The 15,620-nt window shown below is 37.5% G+C and overlaps 1 protein-coding gene across 1 annotated transcript in view; it reads right to left on the reverse strand.

Moving 5' to 3' along the window:
* The window catches only part of ZNF484 (zinc finger protein 484), a 27,928-nt gene extending 12,928 nt beyond the window's left edge, over positions 1-15,000 (reverse strand). The window contains exon 1 of the mRNA XM_008064132.2: positions 14,762-15,000. Coding sequence (XP_008062323.1) covers positions 14,762-14,905 — 144 coding nt within the window. The 5' untranslated portion in view covers positions 14,906-15,000. The remainder of the gene's footprint in view (positions 1-14,761) is intronic.
* Between the last annotated feature and the right edge of the window lie 620 nt (positions 15,001-15,620).

Genomic DNA, 15,620 nt, shown 5'->3' on the forward strand with positions numbered 1-15,620 from the left:
CTCAGCCTCCCAAAGGCGTGGGATTACAGGCTGAGCCACCGAGCCCGGCTTGGTTATTTTTTAATCTGTTTGTCTGTTTGATGTCCCTTTTCTTCTTTCTCTTCATCTTCTCTCTTCTTTCTTTCTCTGTGCTTTTCCTTTCTCATATGTCATTTTGGTTTCAGGGGGTATAAATACACTCCCATTGCATGGTCATATTGTGAGGTGGTGGGAAGTGGATCCCAGAGGTCCACACTCCAGTCTGCAAATATTGTGATCTCTAGATGACTTCTGAATATTAGCTCCCCCCATTACACCCTATTCAAATCTCAAAATTGCAAAGAGATAGCATAACCTCCTTCCTCCGGCTGGCTTCAAAATTGAACAAACGTGGAGCCTCTACTTAGGGAAGGATAGGTGGTTAACAAAACAAGTGAAAGCTATCCCCTCTTGCACTGAGCAGCAGAATTAAAAAGAAAAGAAAAATCCATCATAAATGAAGAAAAATCAATAGAAGACCACAGGTAACCCCCAGAGTTCTAAAGAGATAGTCCACAAGAATACAGACTTTGAAACTCCAACAAAGAGAGTGCCCAGAATAACTGGTCTCAGACCACAAATGCAGAGATCAAGAAATGCTTGGAGAGGATGAATAAAAATCAAGAGAGGCAAGAAGAAAAACTAATCAAAATGATAAGAGAGATGCTGGCTCTAAAGAACATTGTCCAGGAAATAAATGACAAACTGACAAGCATGAAAGCAGAAATAACCAAGGAGAACACAGGATTTCAGAGCTTGAAGACCAAAATATGAAACCATCACAAATGGCTAAAAAACATAGAAAAGAAGCATAAAAAGACAGAACAAAGACTCTAAGAGATGTGTGATTACATTAAGAGGTCAAACTTATACCTGATCAGTATACTTGAAGCAGAAAGTGAAACAGAGAACACCTTGGAACAAACATTCCATGAGGTTATCCAAGAAAACTTCCCTCATCTCATCAGAGACATGACCATACAAACACAAGAGATTCAGTGAACCCCTGCAAGGCATCATATGAGAAGACCAACTCCTAGACACAGAGTAAGTCACTTACACAAAGTAGGTATTAAAGAAAAAATACTAAAGGCAGTGAGAAAGAAAGGCCAGACTACCTACTGGGTAAGACCAATTAGAATAGCAGCAGACTTATCTACAGAAACACTGCAGGCTAGAAGGAACTGGAATCCAATCTTCAAAGTTCTCAAAGATAAACACTTCCAAGTAATAACTTCCTAATCAGCTAAGCTAAGGTTCATCAGCAATGGAGAATTAAAATCCTTCCCAGGCATCTGATCCCCTTCCAGACCAGTTCTATAGGAGATGCTTAAGAAGGTATTAAGCACAGAAGAAAAAAAGAGAACAATCATGCACTTTGCAAGAGTAGAGGAAAACAAAGAATTAATAGAGCATACAATGCAACTGCAAAATTGAAAACACACTCTACATATCAACTAAAAAGTTAAAAGAAAACAAAAGACAAAAAAATTTATGAGAGTCTTATAACAGGGATAAACTCTCACATTTCAATAATCAGCCTGAATGTGAATGGACTAAATGCATAGAAAAGACATAGAATGGCAAACTAGATAGAAAAGCATGACCCAACAATATGCTACCTCCAGGAAACCCATCTCAATACAAAGGACACCCAAAGACTCATAGAGGATGGAAAACAAACTTCCAGGCAAAAAGAAAAGAAGGCAGGAATCGAAATTTTAATCAGACAAAACAACCTTCAAGCTATCAAAAATTTAAAAAGATACAGGACACTACTTAATGATAAAAAGTTCAATTCATCACCAAGAAGTATCCATCCTAAACATATATGCATCCAACACAAGAGTACCAGGATTTATAAGGCAGCTACTAAGTAAACTAAAAAAGGATACTGAGCCAAACACCATCATAACTGGTGACTTAAATAACCCATTAACAACGCTAGATAACAAAGGCAAAAAATCAGTAAGGAGATCTGGAACCTCAATGTAACGCTTAACCAAATGAATTTAATAGATACCTACAAACACTCCACTCAATAACCACAGAATATACATCATACTCATCACTGCATGTAACATACTCCAAGATTGGTCACATCCTTGGTCATAAATCAAGTATAATCAAATCTCATAAGACTGAAATATTACCATGCATCTTCTAAGACCACAGTGGAATATAAAAATAAATATCACCACCATCAAGATCCCTCAAAACACACAAAGACATGGACACTAAACAACATAATGCTGAACAATTCCTTGGTCAAAACAGAAATCAAAACAGAAATTAAAAGATCTGGGGAACAAATGAAAACAAAGACACATCTTCTCAAAACCTCTGAGATGCAATGAAATCAGTATTGGGAGATGAATTTATATTTCTATGAAAACATATCAAGAAAATAGAAAGATCATGAGTCAAAAGTCTAATAACTCACCTAGGGGAGCTGGAAAGGCAAGACCACCAAAACCCTAAGGCAAGACCATCAAAACTGCAAAAGTCAGATCATCAAAGTAAAAGCCCAAATATGGGATATAGAAGACAAAAATAACACGGAAAAAAACCAATGAAACAAAAAGTTGGTTCTTTGAAAGGGTAAACAAGATTGATGGTCCCTTAACCAGATTGACTCCCCTCAAAAAGAGAGAAAAAGCCCCAATAAAAACAATTAGAAATGCAAAAGACCGAGTTACAACTGACCCCAAAGAAATACAAGATTATCAGAGATATTATGCACACCTGTATGGAAACAAACTCAAAAACCTAAATGAACTGGAGGACTTCCTGACAACACACAACCTCCCAAGGCTGAAAGAGGAAGACATTGAGATCCTAAATAGATCAATAAGAGCCTGGGAAATTAACACTGTCATAAGAAAATTACCTACAAAAAAAAAGCTCTGGACTAGATGGCTTTCTAGAGGAATTCTACAAAAAATACAAGGAGGAGCTGATACCAATCCTATTGAAAGTATTCTAGACAATCAAGAAAGATGGAACTCTCCCTAAACCTTTTAATCACACTGATACTCAAACCAGGCAAAGACCCAATAAAGAAAAAGAACTACAGGCAAATATCCCTGATGAACATAGATGCAAAAATTCTCAACAAGAATCTAGCAAATTGGATCCAACAACACATTTCAAAAATCATCCACCACGACCAAGTAGACTTTATTCCTGGGATGCAGGGCTGGTTCAATATCTGCAAGCCCATAAATGTAATTTATATTTACATAAATGCAATTTTATATCAACAGATGTAAAAACAAGAGCCACACGATTCTATCATTAGATGCAGAAAAAGCTTTTGACAAAATCTAGCAGCCCTTCTTGATTTAAAAAAAAACAACCTTTGAACACCTAGGCATACATGAAACATACCTTAAAATAGTGAGAGCCATCATGATAAACCCATAGCCACCATATTGCTATACGGACATAAATTGGAAGCAATTCCCTTGAAAACTGGAACAAGACAAGACTGATCACTCTCACACCTCCTGTACAACATAGTGCTGGCAGTCTTGGCTAGAGCAATCAGACAAGTGAAGAAAATCAGGGATATCCAAATAGGAAAAGAGGAAGTTAAGCTCTCCCTCTTTGCTGTTGATATGATCCTATAGCTTGGAAACCCAAGGGAATCTTTAAAAAAAAATCTCCTTATGCTGATAAAGGACTTTGGCAAAGTCTCAGGGTACAAAATTAATGTGCAAAGGACAGTCAAATTTTTTTTTTTTGAGTTGAAGTCTCACTCTCTCACCCAGACTGGAGTGCAGTGGCCGCTCCCGGCCACTGCAGCCTCGACTTGCTGGGCTCTGGCGATTCTTCCGCTTCAGCCAAGTAGCTGGAACTATAGGAGTGTGCTACCACACCTGGTTAATTTTTGATTTATTGTAGAGATGAGGTCTCACCAAGTTGCCTAGATGGGTCTCAAACCCACAGGCTCAGGCAATCCACTCACCTCAGCCTCCCAAAGCACTGGAATTACAGGCTGAGCCACCGAGCCTGGCTGACAGTCACATTTTTTTACACCAACAACAAACAGGCAGAGAACCAAATAAAAAGCACGATTCCATTCACAATAGCCACAAATAAAATAAAATACCTTGGCATCTTCCTAACCAGAGAAGTGAAAGCCTTTTACAACCAAAACTACAAAACACTGCTCAAAGAAATCAAAGAAGACACAAACAAATGAAAAAATATTCCATGTTCATGTATTGGAAGAATCAACATTGTTAAGATGTCCATCCTACCCAAGGCAATCTACAAATTCAATGCAATACCCATTAAATTACCAATATCATTTGTCTCAGACCTGGAAATGACAATACAAAAATCATATGGAAATAAAAATGTCCATGAATAGACAAAACAATCCTCACCAAAAGAAACAAAACAGGAGGTATCAGACTTCCAGACTTTAAACTTTATCATAAGGCTACAATAATGAAACAGTCTAGTATTAGTACAAGAACAGGCATATAGACCAATGGAACAGGAGAGAGATTCCAGAATCAAAATCTCAATTTGTTAACCAACTCTTCTTTGACAAAGTCACTAACAACAACCATGAGGGGAGAAGAGAACCTATTCTTTAAATGGCGCCAAGAAAACTGGCTGACCACAAGCAGAAGAATGAAACAGGAACCCTACCCTATCACCATACACAAAAATCAACTCTAAAGTGATCAAAGACCTAAACGTAAAACCTCAAACCATAAGATTCTTAGAAAATGCAGGAGACAACCTTATAGACATTGGAATAAGCAACCAATACTTGATTAGAACCCCAAAAGTTCATGATGTAAGAGATAAAATAGACAAGTGGGACCTTATCAAACGGAAAAGCTTTTGCAAAGCAAAAGAAACCAACAAGGGAGCAAGGAGACAGCCCATAGAATGGTTATACATATTTGCTGTTTGTCTCAGAAAGACTTAACATCCAGGATCTATAAGGAACTCAAATGTGCCAAAAGGAAAAAAAAACAGCTCTATAAAAAAGTACGCAAAAGGCATGAATAGAAACTTCTCAAAAGAAGACATACAAACTGCCAACAGATACATGAATAAATGCTCAGTCTCACTAATCATCAAAGAAATGTAAATCAAAACCACACTGAGATACCATTGAAAATGGCCATCATTAATAAATCAATAAACAGGCTGGGCTCAGTGGCTCAGCCTGTAATCCCAGCACTTTGGGAGGCCAAGGCGAGTGGATTGCTTGAGCCTGTGGGTTCAAGACCTGCCTGGCCAACTTGGCAAGACCGTGTCTCTACAATAAATCAAATAAAATTAGCTGGGCGTGGTAGTGCGAGCCTGTAGTTCCAGCTACTTTAGAAGGCTGAGGTGGAAGGATCGCCTGTGCCCAGCAGATCGAGGCTGCGGTGGCTGGGAGTGTGCCACTGCACGCCAGTCTGGGCGACAGTGTGAGACTCGAACTCAAAAAAAAAAAAAAAAAAAAAAAAATCAATCAATCAATAAACAAAAGATACTGGAGAGGATGTGGAGAAAGGGGAATGCTTCTACATTGCTGGTGGGAGTGTAAATTACTACAACCTCTGTGGAAAACAATGTGGCAATTTCTAAAAGATTTAAAAATTGACCTTCCATATGACCCTGCAATTCCCCTTCTGGGAATATACCCATAGGAACTCAAATCATTCTACAAAAGATTCCTGCACATGCATGTCTATTGTAGCACTGTTCACAATAGCAAAAACATGGAACCAAACATTCTGCCCATCAAAAATAGTGGCAAATATACACAATGGAATATTATGCAGCTATAAAGGACAAATTTATGGACTTTGCAGCAACTTGGATGGATTTAGAGTCTATTCTACTCAATGATCTGTCATTGAAACAAAGAACTGAATACCATACGTTCTCTCTCATTAGCGAACCTTGAACATTTATCATAACACTACAACAAAGGAATTGGCAGTAACAGGACATCCCAGTGGTTACATAACATCACCAAGGGTACCTGGTCATAAACCAGATGAAGTACATAGGACACTTATGTACCTAATCCTGTCTTGTACCCCATATCTTTAAAATATAATAAAATAAAGTAAAATATAATAAAATAGATGAAAAGACAAAGTGTTTTATTGGAGAACTCATATTTATAATAAAAAATTAAAGGGGAATAAAACATTCTAAATTCAATATCTAAAAACCAAAATTTAAAGTTCAACAGCAAAATGCAGAATTATTGAAATGGAAGACAAGTAAATAGAAAATCTCCAAATTGAACCACAGAGATTATTAAAAAAAAAAAAAGAGCATTAGGAGATGTATGACACAGTAAAACGCATAACACATTGGAGTCTTAGAAGATAAAGCGGAAGAGTGTGAGGCAGAAACATTATTTGAAGAGGTAATGGCTATGAATGACATTACCCCAAAGATTCAACAAGCTCCTCAAATCTCACTTTACAAAACTGCAAATACTGATCATGCAAAACAATAATGGCAATATCTTGTGAAGTTTGAAATACACATGAATTTAAATGCAGGAAAATATAATGCAAAAGAGGGAAATAAAAGTATTTCACAATCTTAGTACATTGAGATAAAATGATACGTTAAAGATGAATGTTTTAATATCAAGGGTAACAAATAATTAGTAAAATTGTGTAATAAGAGAAAAATTTAAAAGTAAATAATTTTTTACTAACCTAAAAGAAGGCCAAGAGAAAAGTAAAAATAAAATCAAACAGGTAGTTCAAATATAAAACTGACAGTAAGATGGTAGATATAAATTCAAATGTCAGTAATTACTTTAAATGTAAATGGATTAAATATTCAAGTTAAAAGAAAAGATTGAGACCTCTGATTCTTAAAAAAAAAAGGAGTGAATGCATTCTACTATATTCCTCCTGCTAATTATCTAAAAGCCTAGAAAAATACCTAAAGCATCTACCAGATGACTCTCAGTGGTGGAGAAAAGAAAGCCAGTTCTTAGGATTTAAAAAGCAACACAGCAGTGAGTTCCCTAGGATTAGCTGAAAGGAGGGAGCTCCTATATATTGCAAAATGGACACTAGAGTGCTTGCAACTTGAAAAGACCAATGGGCACAGACAATCCCCCCCCAAATGCATACACTTACTAGCCAAATAATTAGAAATAGGACAGCAATGCAGGATGGAACCATTTTGACTATGAACACCTACGATATTCAGGAGTTCCCAAGACCACCTACACTCTGACACCACAGCCAAGTGCAGGTGTCCCCAAGATTATGGTCACATTCAGTAATTTACTAGAACTCACAGAACTCAGAAAAGCCACTATACTCATGGTTATGGTGTTATACAATGGCTGTACAATGAAAGGATACATATTAAAATCAGCCAAGGAACACAGCTCTCAGATGTTTTGTGTTATTGAAGATTTTTTTTCCCCACAGAATATTGCTTTGTAATGCTCCTCAGGGAATGAAGAAGACACAGAGAAGTAATTGTGAAAGAGTGCGAAGTCTAAGTGCAGATAAGTATCTGTTCTTATTAGAGAAGATACAGTGCATAAAATATAGTCGACTAACACCTTTGTTAAGCCAAAGGATCAGTTAGTCTGTTGAATTGCTTTTAAAATTTTACTTTCAACCAGTGTAGAGGGAATTTGGTTGACTGGCAAGTCTCATGCCATAAATTTCCTGTTGTCTTTCTGTGTCACCCACAATATCAGGTTTAACCCTAATCCAGGGGGGTTCTACAAACTGAAGGCTGTTTTAGGTTTAGAACTCAGATTAATAGTAGAAACCATTAATTAAAATTACTCTGATTTTATGTTAATCATAAGAAGTATACAAGTACCTAATATATAAACTCAATTGACACTAGTATCTGCAGAAGTAAATTTTTAATGGCTGGTTAATTATATCACTACATTAAAAAAAAAAATCAGCCAAGGAAAGAGTTGCTTAGTACAGGGTCGAGGACAGTTCTAGGTGCAAGCTTCCAGTGGTCCTTTTCCAGTGGATTCATGTAAACAGCACTTTTACTTCCCAGGAACCATAGGTGACCATGTGTACGGTGTACTGCCAATCAGAGAATTGCACCTGAGCCTTTACTGAGACTTGATCATGTAGACATGCTTGACTTTCACTATGACTGATCTTAGTCTTCATCTCCTCCAGAGGTCCCCATCCATTATAAGCCACATGCTAGCAAGACTATCTAGTGTGACACAAAGTCCCCACCATAAATCACACTATTAATATATATTATCCTGCAAGGCTCAAGCAAGATCTGCAGGATATTTCAGATTTAAAGGTTGCCTCCCAGGAGTTGAGGGAAAAAGCTAAATCTCTCTTTGGGTAATACTTTATAGTACTGCACAACACTATACTCTAGGTGAAAACTACAAAAGAAGCTGCATCCTCTGCTTTCCTCACCAATCAATGTGATTGCAAAGATAGTGAACTGAAACTCTCTCAACCATGCCAACTGCATGAACTCAAAGAGAGACGGCACCCCTCTTGTCTCCCCAGCAGGCATTGTAGAGACTGTGCTGAGTAATCCCACCCAAAATTAAGTGAATGATCCTGGCAGAAAAGCAAGACTGGGAAAAATCTGAAAAGAAAATCATGAGTAAAAAGACAAAGGAAAGCACAATAACAAAACAAAACAAAAATTAGGCGAATGACAGCAAAGGCGTGCCTCCCTTCTTCCTTCCAATAGAGAGTGGAGGACGGATTATGGTGAGAGTTATAAAAAAGGGTCCTTTAAATCTGCATATGATGCTTTGGACACAACTATGTGTAGCCCATGGGTTAAACCAGTCAGAGTCAACATAGAAAAAGTTTTCAAAGAGAACTAGGGTGTGGGATACTGCCCAGGGTTCTTTCTCTCTTTTTCTCCCTGCCTCCCTGTCTCCCTTCCTCCCTCCAGCCCTCCCTTTGGTCCTTTCTTTCTTCCTTCCTTGATAAGCATTTAGGTGGCACCAGAGCTCAGGGTGCAATTCAAATTGGATTCCGGGTAGCCCAAAAAATGGGGCAGACCAAAATAAAACTGCAAGACTTAGAAAACTAAATTGAATTTGAATTACAGTCCATAAAAACAGCATGACATGCGCTCTGAGCCTAAATGGGTTGACTACCTGCTAAAACAGAAGATTTAAAGTTCATAATATAATCTTCAAAGTGTCCTGAATAAATACAAAATTATTCATCATATAAGAACCAAGAAAATCTTAGCCTGGGCAACATAGTAAGACCTCATCTCTACAAAAAATACAAATAAAAAAATAGCCAGGCCTAGTGGTGCGTGCCTATAGCCCAGCTATTTGGGAGGCTAAGGAGGAAGGATTGCCTGAGCCCAGGAAGTTGAGGCTGTGGCAAGCCATGACTGTGCCACTGCACTCCAGTTTGAGCAACAGATTAAGACCCCAACTAAAAAAAAAAGAACCAAGAAAATCCCATATAAAAGTGAGAAAGACTATCAGCAGGATTTAAAGTAGCTAACATAAAAACTCCAACAAGTAGCTGTAAATAGCCTTGAATCAAATGAAATGGAAACACAGAAATTTTCAGCAAAGAGATAGAAGATATAAAGAAGAACCAAATAAAAGTTTTAGAATTAAAAAATACAATAACCTCACTGGATGGTCTCAACAGTAGAGTGGAGACCCAGAGGAAAAATCAGTTACCTGCAAGATAGGTAACTAGAAATTATCCAATCTGAAGGATAAAAAAAGGGAAAAACTGAACAAAGCCTAAGGGACCTGTGGGACAATAACAGAAGATCTAACAATCATTTCATCAGAGTCCTACAAGGAAGGAAGAGTAGGTTGAGAGAAAAAACATCTTTGAAGAAATAATGGCTGAAAACTCCCCAAATTTGGTAAAAGGCATACATGTACAGATTCAAGTAGCTGATCAAATATCAAACAGGAAAATATCAAATAAATACATGCCCAGACACATCACAAGATTTATGGAAAGCAAATTCAAAAATAGAATCTGAAAATGATTAGAAAGAAATGATACATTACCTGTAGGGAAACAGAAATTTGAATGAAAATGAATTTCTCATCATAAACTATGGACATCAAAAACCGTAGCACAATATTTTTCAAGTGCTGAAGAAAATGAATTGTCAATATTGATTGAAGTCATTATCCAGTGAAACTACAATAGGTTCTGTTTAAGTTCTCTATCTTAGGAATTAACTGCCATATATGTACCAAGCAAAATGCTTACAACATAAAGTTGAATAAAATATGCTTCAAGATATCACAGAACTTCCAACAATTAACTAAGATATTATAAGGGGTATATATAATAGATGTGACGAGTACAACATGACCCCAGATAGAATAAAATTTTACATGGAATGTAAGACTAAGTTCCATAGATTGGATGAAGCGTAAGCTCAGTCTTGGGAGATGACATGTTTGCTGCAAGAAGAGCAGGGTACAGATTTTTAGAAGGAAGCGTCAAAAGCAAAGGTAAGGAAGCAGGAAAATACATGATAAACTCAGGGAACTGAATAGAGGTCTGTATGCAGCAACAGAAAGGTGTTTATGAGAAGATTTCTGTAGAGGTATGCTGGAATAAGATTATGCAATTATCCATTTTGCCTCCAACAGATAATGAACAGTCATTGGAGTATTTTATATGGAGGAAAAGATAATCAGGCTTTTAAGATGCTTAAGATTATCAAGAAGTAGCATGGAGAATGAATTTGAATGCGCAAGAGTGAAAGCATAAAACACTTAAGTGGGGGCAGAAAAAGTATCATTTAAATGTAATATACAAGAAGAAATTGTTGCAGAAAGTAATTAGAACTGATAGAATGAGAAAAAGAGGGGACTAGAGGGAAATTCTCAATTATTCATCTTATATGAATATATTATGGTGCCATATCCTGAAATAAAGAATAGACGAGTGGGAAGAAATTGGAGAGAGGGAACCAGAGAAAATCACCTAAATTTTGCAGATGTTGAGATTAAAACATGTAGGCATACCATAGAAATTTGGGTGGAGACTTGCGGTGAAAATAAAGATTTGGGAATCACCAGTAGCTAACCAAGAATTAAGATCATTTGAGTAAATAAGATTGTTCAGGAGGACACCTGATAAAGGAGAATGTAAAGGAGAGAATCTGAAAAAATACCAACATTGAAGATGGGTCAAAGAGAAGGAGGCAGTAACAGAAACCATATATGGACCAGAGGAAAGTACTCTTAGAATCTAAGTGAGGACTAGCTGATAGAGTTGAATGCCAAGATGGATCTCTCTCACACACACACACACACACACACACACACACACACACACACACACGACAAATGAATCTTGGATTTTGTGTTTAGAAGGTGTAACAATGAAGCTAGTTGTCTTCTAATATTCATTCTTCCTTTCTCCCCTAATAACTGAACATGAATTCTTAGCTGGACACACTGTAATTCTGAATAAGATTCCCTTTGCCCAGGCTGCCTTAAATGTGGCCAAGAAATTATACTTTGGCCACTGAGATAAAGGTGACATTTTTAAGAAGGCACTTCAAAGAGAGAAGGTGTGAGTGCCCTTTTCTTCCCCAACTTCTTCATGCTACTGGCCTGAAATGTGGACTCAGTAAATGGAACCCCAGTAGATCTCTTGGATCAGCAAGTGATGTGAGGTTGGAAATCACAAAATGAGAATGACATACAGAATAGAAAAAACAATGTATGAGTCTTTAAAAATACCAGCTCTTGACTGAATACCTTCAGACTTTTTTGTTTAAAAGAATAAACCCTTATGCATTTAAGCCTGTAATTTTTGGGTTTCTGTTACACTGAAATATAAAACTTAAGTAATATACTATAGTACTGTATTTAGCCAGATAGTTTCATTAAAATAGTAAACAGAAACTGGATTGCAATGATAAACTACAAAGCTTTTAAGCAAAAGATGTAGTGCTACATAATGGGAAAAAAACCACAAAACAAACAAAAAAACTACCAGAAAGACATAATCTGTACTTTGCATAACATAGCTTAAAATATATAAAACAAAAGCTGATAAAATTATATGGAGAAAGTGACAACCCACAAAAGCAATGGGAGAGTTTAACCCAATTACATTCATTATTTGCTAAATATAACAAAAATTTAGAATGAATAGGAAAACTTGAGCAAGAAAATTGACAAGCCAGCTACAATAGAGATGAGATTCCCTACATAAAACAAGCAGCAATGTTCGAAAAATTAAAAATTATACAGAGAATCTGAACAACACAAATAACCAGCCTTTTGTGATATAGATAGAACTCACACACACAGAGTGAAAAAAAAATGTTAGGAAGATAATTATATTTTTTAATTTTGAAAATTATGGAACAACAATGTTATAATATACATAAAATGCATAAAGATATAAGTTAAGATGCAGTCATACTGAAGTAGGTGGGCCCTTAACCAAGTACGAATAGTGTCCTTATAAAAGATAAACAGAAGCATACAGAGGAGAATGTCATGTGAAAACATAGCACACAAAGGGCAGACGGCCATGTGACTATGTTGGCAGACTGCAGTTATACAACTGCAAGCTAAAACACCAATAATCGCCAGCAACGGCCAGAAACTTCCACAGACAGCATGGCCCTGTTGACACCTTCAATTTGGATTTACGGCCTCTAGTACTTAAAAAAATTTCTGCCGTTTCTAGCCTCCGGAACTGTAAAAGAAATTTCTGTTGTTTTGAGCCACACCATTTGTGGTAGTCTGTTAAGCCAGTCTTATGCAACGAATACAATATGCAACATGCACACATCAATCAAAACAAAACAGGAATGGCTACATTAATATAAGATAAAGTCAATTTCAGAGGAAAAACAGATTACCAGAGACATTACATAATGTCTGCATTCGCTCTAACTGCTATAACAAAATATTATACACTGAGTAGCTTAAACAACAGACATTCATTTTTCACAGTTTTAGATGACAGGGAGTCCAAGATCAAGGTGCCCGCAGGCTGTGTTTGGGGAAGGTCCCTTCCTGGTTTAAAGATGGCTGACTTCGTGTATCTTCTCACGGGGGAGGGAGAACAGGTCTGATCTCCTCCTCTTCTCACAAAGTCACCAATACCATATGTGTACTCTACCTTCACGAACTCATCTAAAACTAATTGCCTCCCAAAGGTCTCACTTCCTAATACATTGTGGGCTAGGGGTTTCAACATATTAATTTCAGTGGGGGCATTTAGTCTGTAACACCTAGTGGTTAAACAGTTGATCTGTCAGGAAGACACGGCAATCCTAACGATAAAGCTGCAAAAACATGAAGCAAGGATTGACAGCACTAAAAGGAAAATGAGGCTATCTACAGTTGCAGTTGAAGGCTTCGACACCCCTCTCTCAATAATTGTTATTCTAAGAACTAGACAAATCTCCACAAATTTAAAAGAATTGAAACCACACAGTTATGTTCTTTGAACACAATGAATTCAAACTAGAAATCAGAAACAGAAAGATGACAAAAAGAATCTTCAAACACTTGGAAACTAAGCAACACAATTCAAAATAATCCATGAGTCAAAGAGAAAGTCTTGAAGAAATTTAAGAACTACACTAAATTGAGTAAAAATGGAAAATGTCCAAATCTGTGGGATGCAGCTAAAGGTGTGATGAGGAGGAAATTTATAGCAATAAAATTTACAAACATCTAATGAGACTGACATACAAAAAAAAGAGAAAACACAAATTATCAATATAAGGAATAGCACAGGAGATACCATTATCTATCTTGCAAATAGTATAAGGCTAATAAGGGAGTATTTCTGCTATGGAATGAATTGTGTCCTCCCAAAATTCCTATGTTGAAGCCCTAATCCCCAATGTAACTGCATTTGGAGAGAGGGCTTTTTAAGCCAGGTGGCCTTATAAGAATAGGAAGAGAGAAAGAAAGAAAAGCATGATAAATCTTTCATAAGTATGATACGAAAACCCTTAACAAAATATTAGAAAACACAAATAAATAAAAAGAAGTCTATACCATGGACAAGTGGAGTTTAGTCCGAGAACGAAAGGCTGGCTAATATTTAAAACAACAACAAAAAAACCAAAGTAATCTACCATATCGACAAACCACAGAAGTAAAACCACATGATCATGTCAGTTGATGCCAGAAAAAGCACTTAACATAACTCAACACCCGTTCCTGACAAAACCTCAAGCTTCAGAGGTGGTCCTTGGACAAACAGCATTGATAGTCTGTGGGAATTTGTGAGGAATGCAAACCCTTGTATCCCATCCCATACCTACTAAATCAGAATCTGAATTCAGATGCAAGTAAAGCGTGAGAAGTACTGCTCTATAAGACAACGGAAAGCCTGTTGGTGTACTTTAAACAAGGTTGCTGATGAAGACTGTTCTGTCACTATCCATCTGAAGATCTATCAAAAAATTTCTCAAACATCAAGAGCCAGGAAATCTTTACCACAGATGAAATACATTACCTGTTAATATAAACCACGAATCCAGTTTCCATTATTGCTATGTCTGTCAGGAAGATCAGAAACAATCTTACCGTTTAAAGTTCATAACTGCGTGACACCATGTGATTCACACATTTCTATACTCCAGACTTGACTTGGAGTTGACAGTCTCTTCTTCGTTTTCTCTGATCTTAGTTTTTATTTATCTATACTTGTCATTTTACTATATGATGCCTCCTCAAATCCATTAAAGAGTAAAAGAAAGCACCAAATAAATAGATGAACAAATGAGAACTCACCAGGGACTTGGTCATTTTTGGCTGTTCTGGGAAAGAGGCGGAAATCTGAAGGAAAAAAAAAACAAACAAAAACACCAGATGGGCAGAGGTACAGACGACAGAAGGAAGTACGCCAGTGTCACACATGCAATACTTAGTGCTCATGCACCTCCTACCCAAAAATTTATTTCTAGAACTACATCATTAAAAAAATCATCCCATCCATACTGCTCAAAGATTTAAATGCAGGAATTTTTACCACAAATGACTAATAAGAAAGAAAGGCCGGAAACACCCTGATACCCAGTAATTGTGGATTGCTTCAACACTTTATAGAACAGCCGAAAGACACAACGGTATACGATCCGACTTCACAAGCCCTTCAAGTTGCTACCTGGCGCCTAACGCCTCACTCCCTCCCACTCATCAGTCGGCTCCTAGAGTCAACCTCTGTTCAGGGACCCTGCCCCCAGAAGACAGAACTCAGGCTTCAGAAACACGGATGCCCATGTCCTGCAGCCTACAGGCCCCAAGCCACTCATCCCGTAGTTCCTGATCACAGACCCCAGGGCTTCTTCCCTGATGGTCCCGGCTCTCCCTCAGTCAATGACGGGACTCCATGCCGGTATGACTATTCTTGGGCATCTCCATTAGCCCTTCCAAGGGTCCCGATCCAGGCACACCTGCACCTGCAAGAGGGCCTTAGACAGCCTCCGGATACATGTCCCCCACTGACACAACGAGGCCCATTCCATCAGCCTCCCCCACAATCTCCTTCCTACACATGCACAAACAGGAACCCAGCCAACGAGTATCTGGGGAAATTCTTGAGGATTAAGGACAGATTTAAAAGTGAAAAACACTTCTCAATCTAAAGCAC

The sequence above is a fragment of the Carlito syrichta genome, unplaced genomic scaffold (assembly GCF_000164805.1).
Source record: "Carlito syrichta isolate Samal-C Ts95f unplaced genomic scaffold, Tarsius_syrichta-2.0.1 Scaffold22802, whole genome shotgun sequence".
Taxonomy (NCBI): domain Eukaryota; kingdom Metazoa; phylum Chordata; class Mammalia; order Primates; family Tarsiidae; genus Carlito; species Carlito syrichta.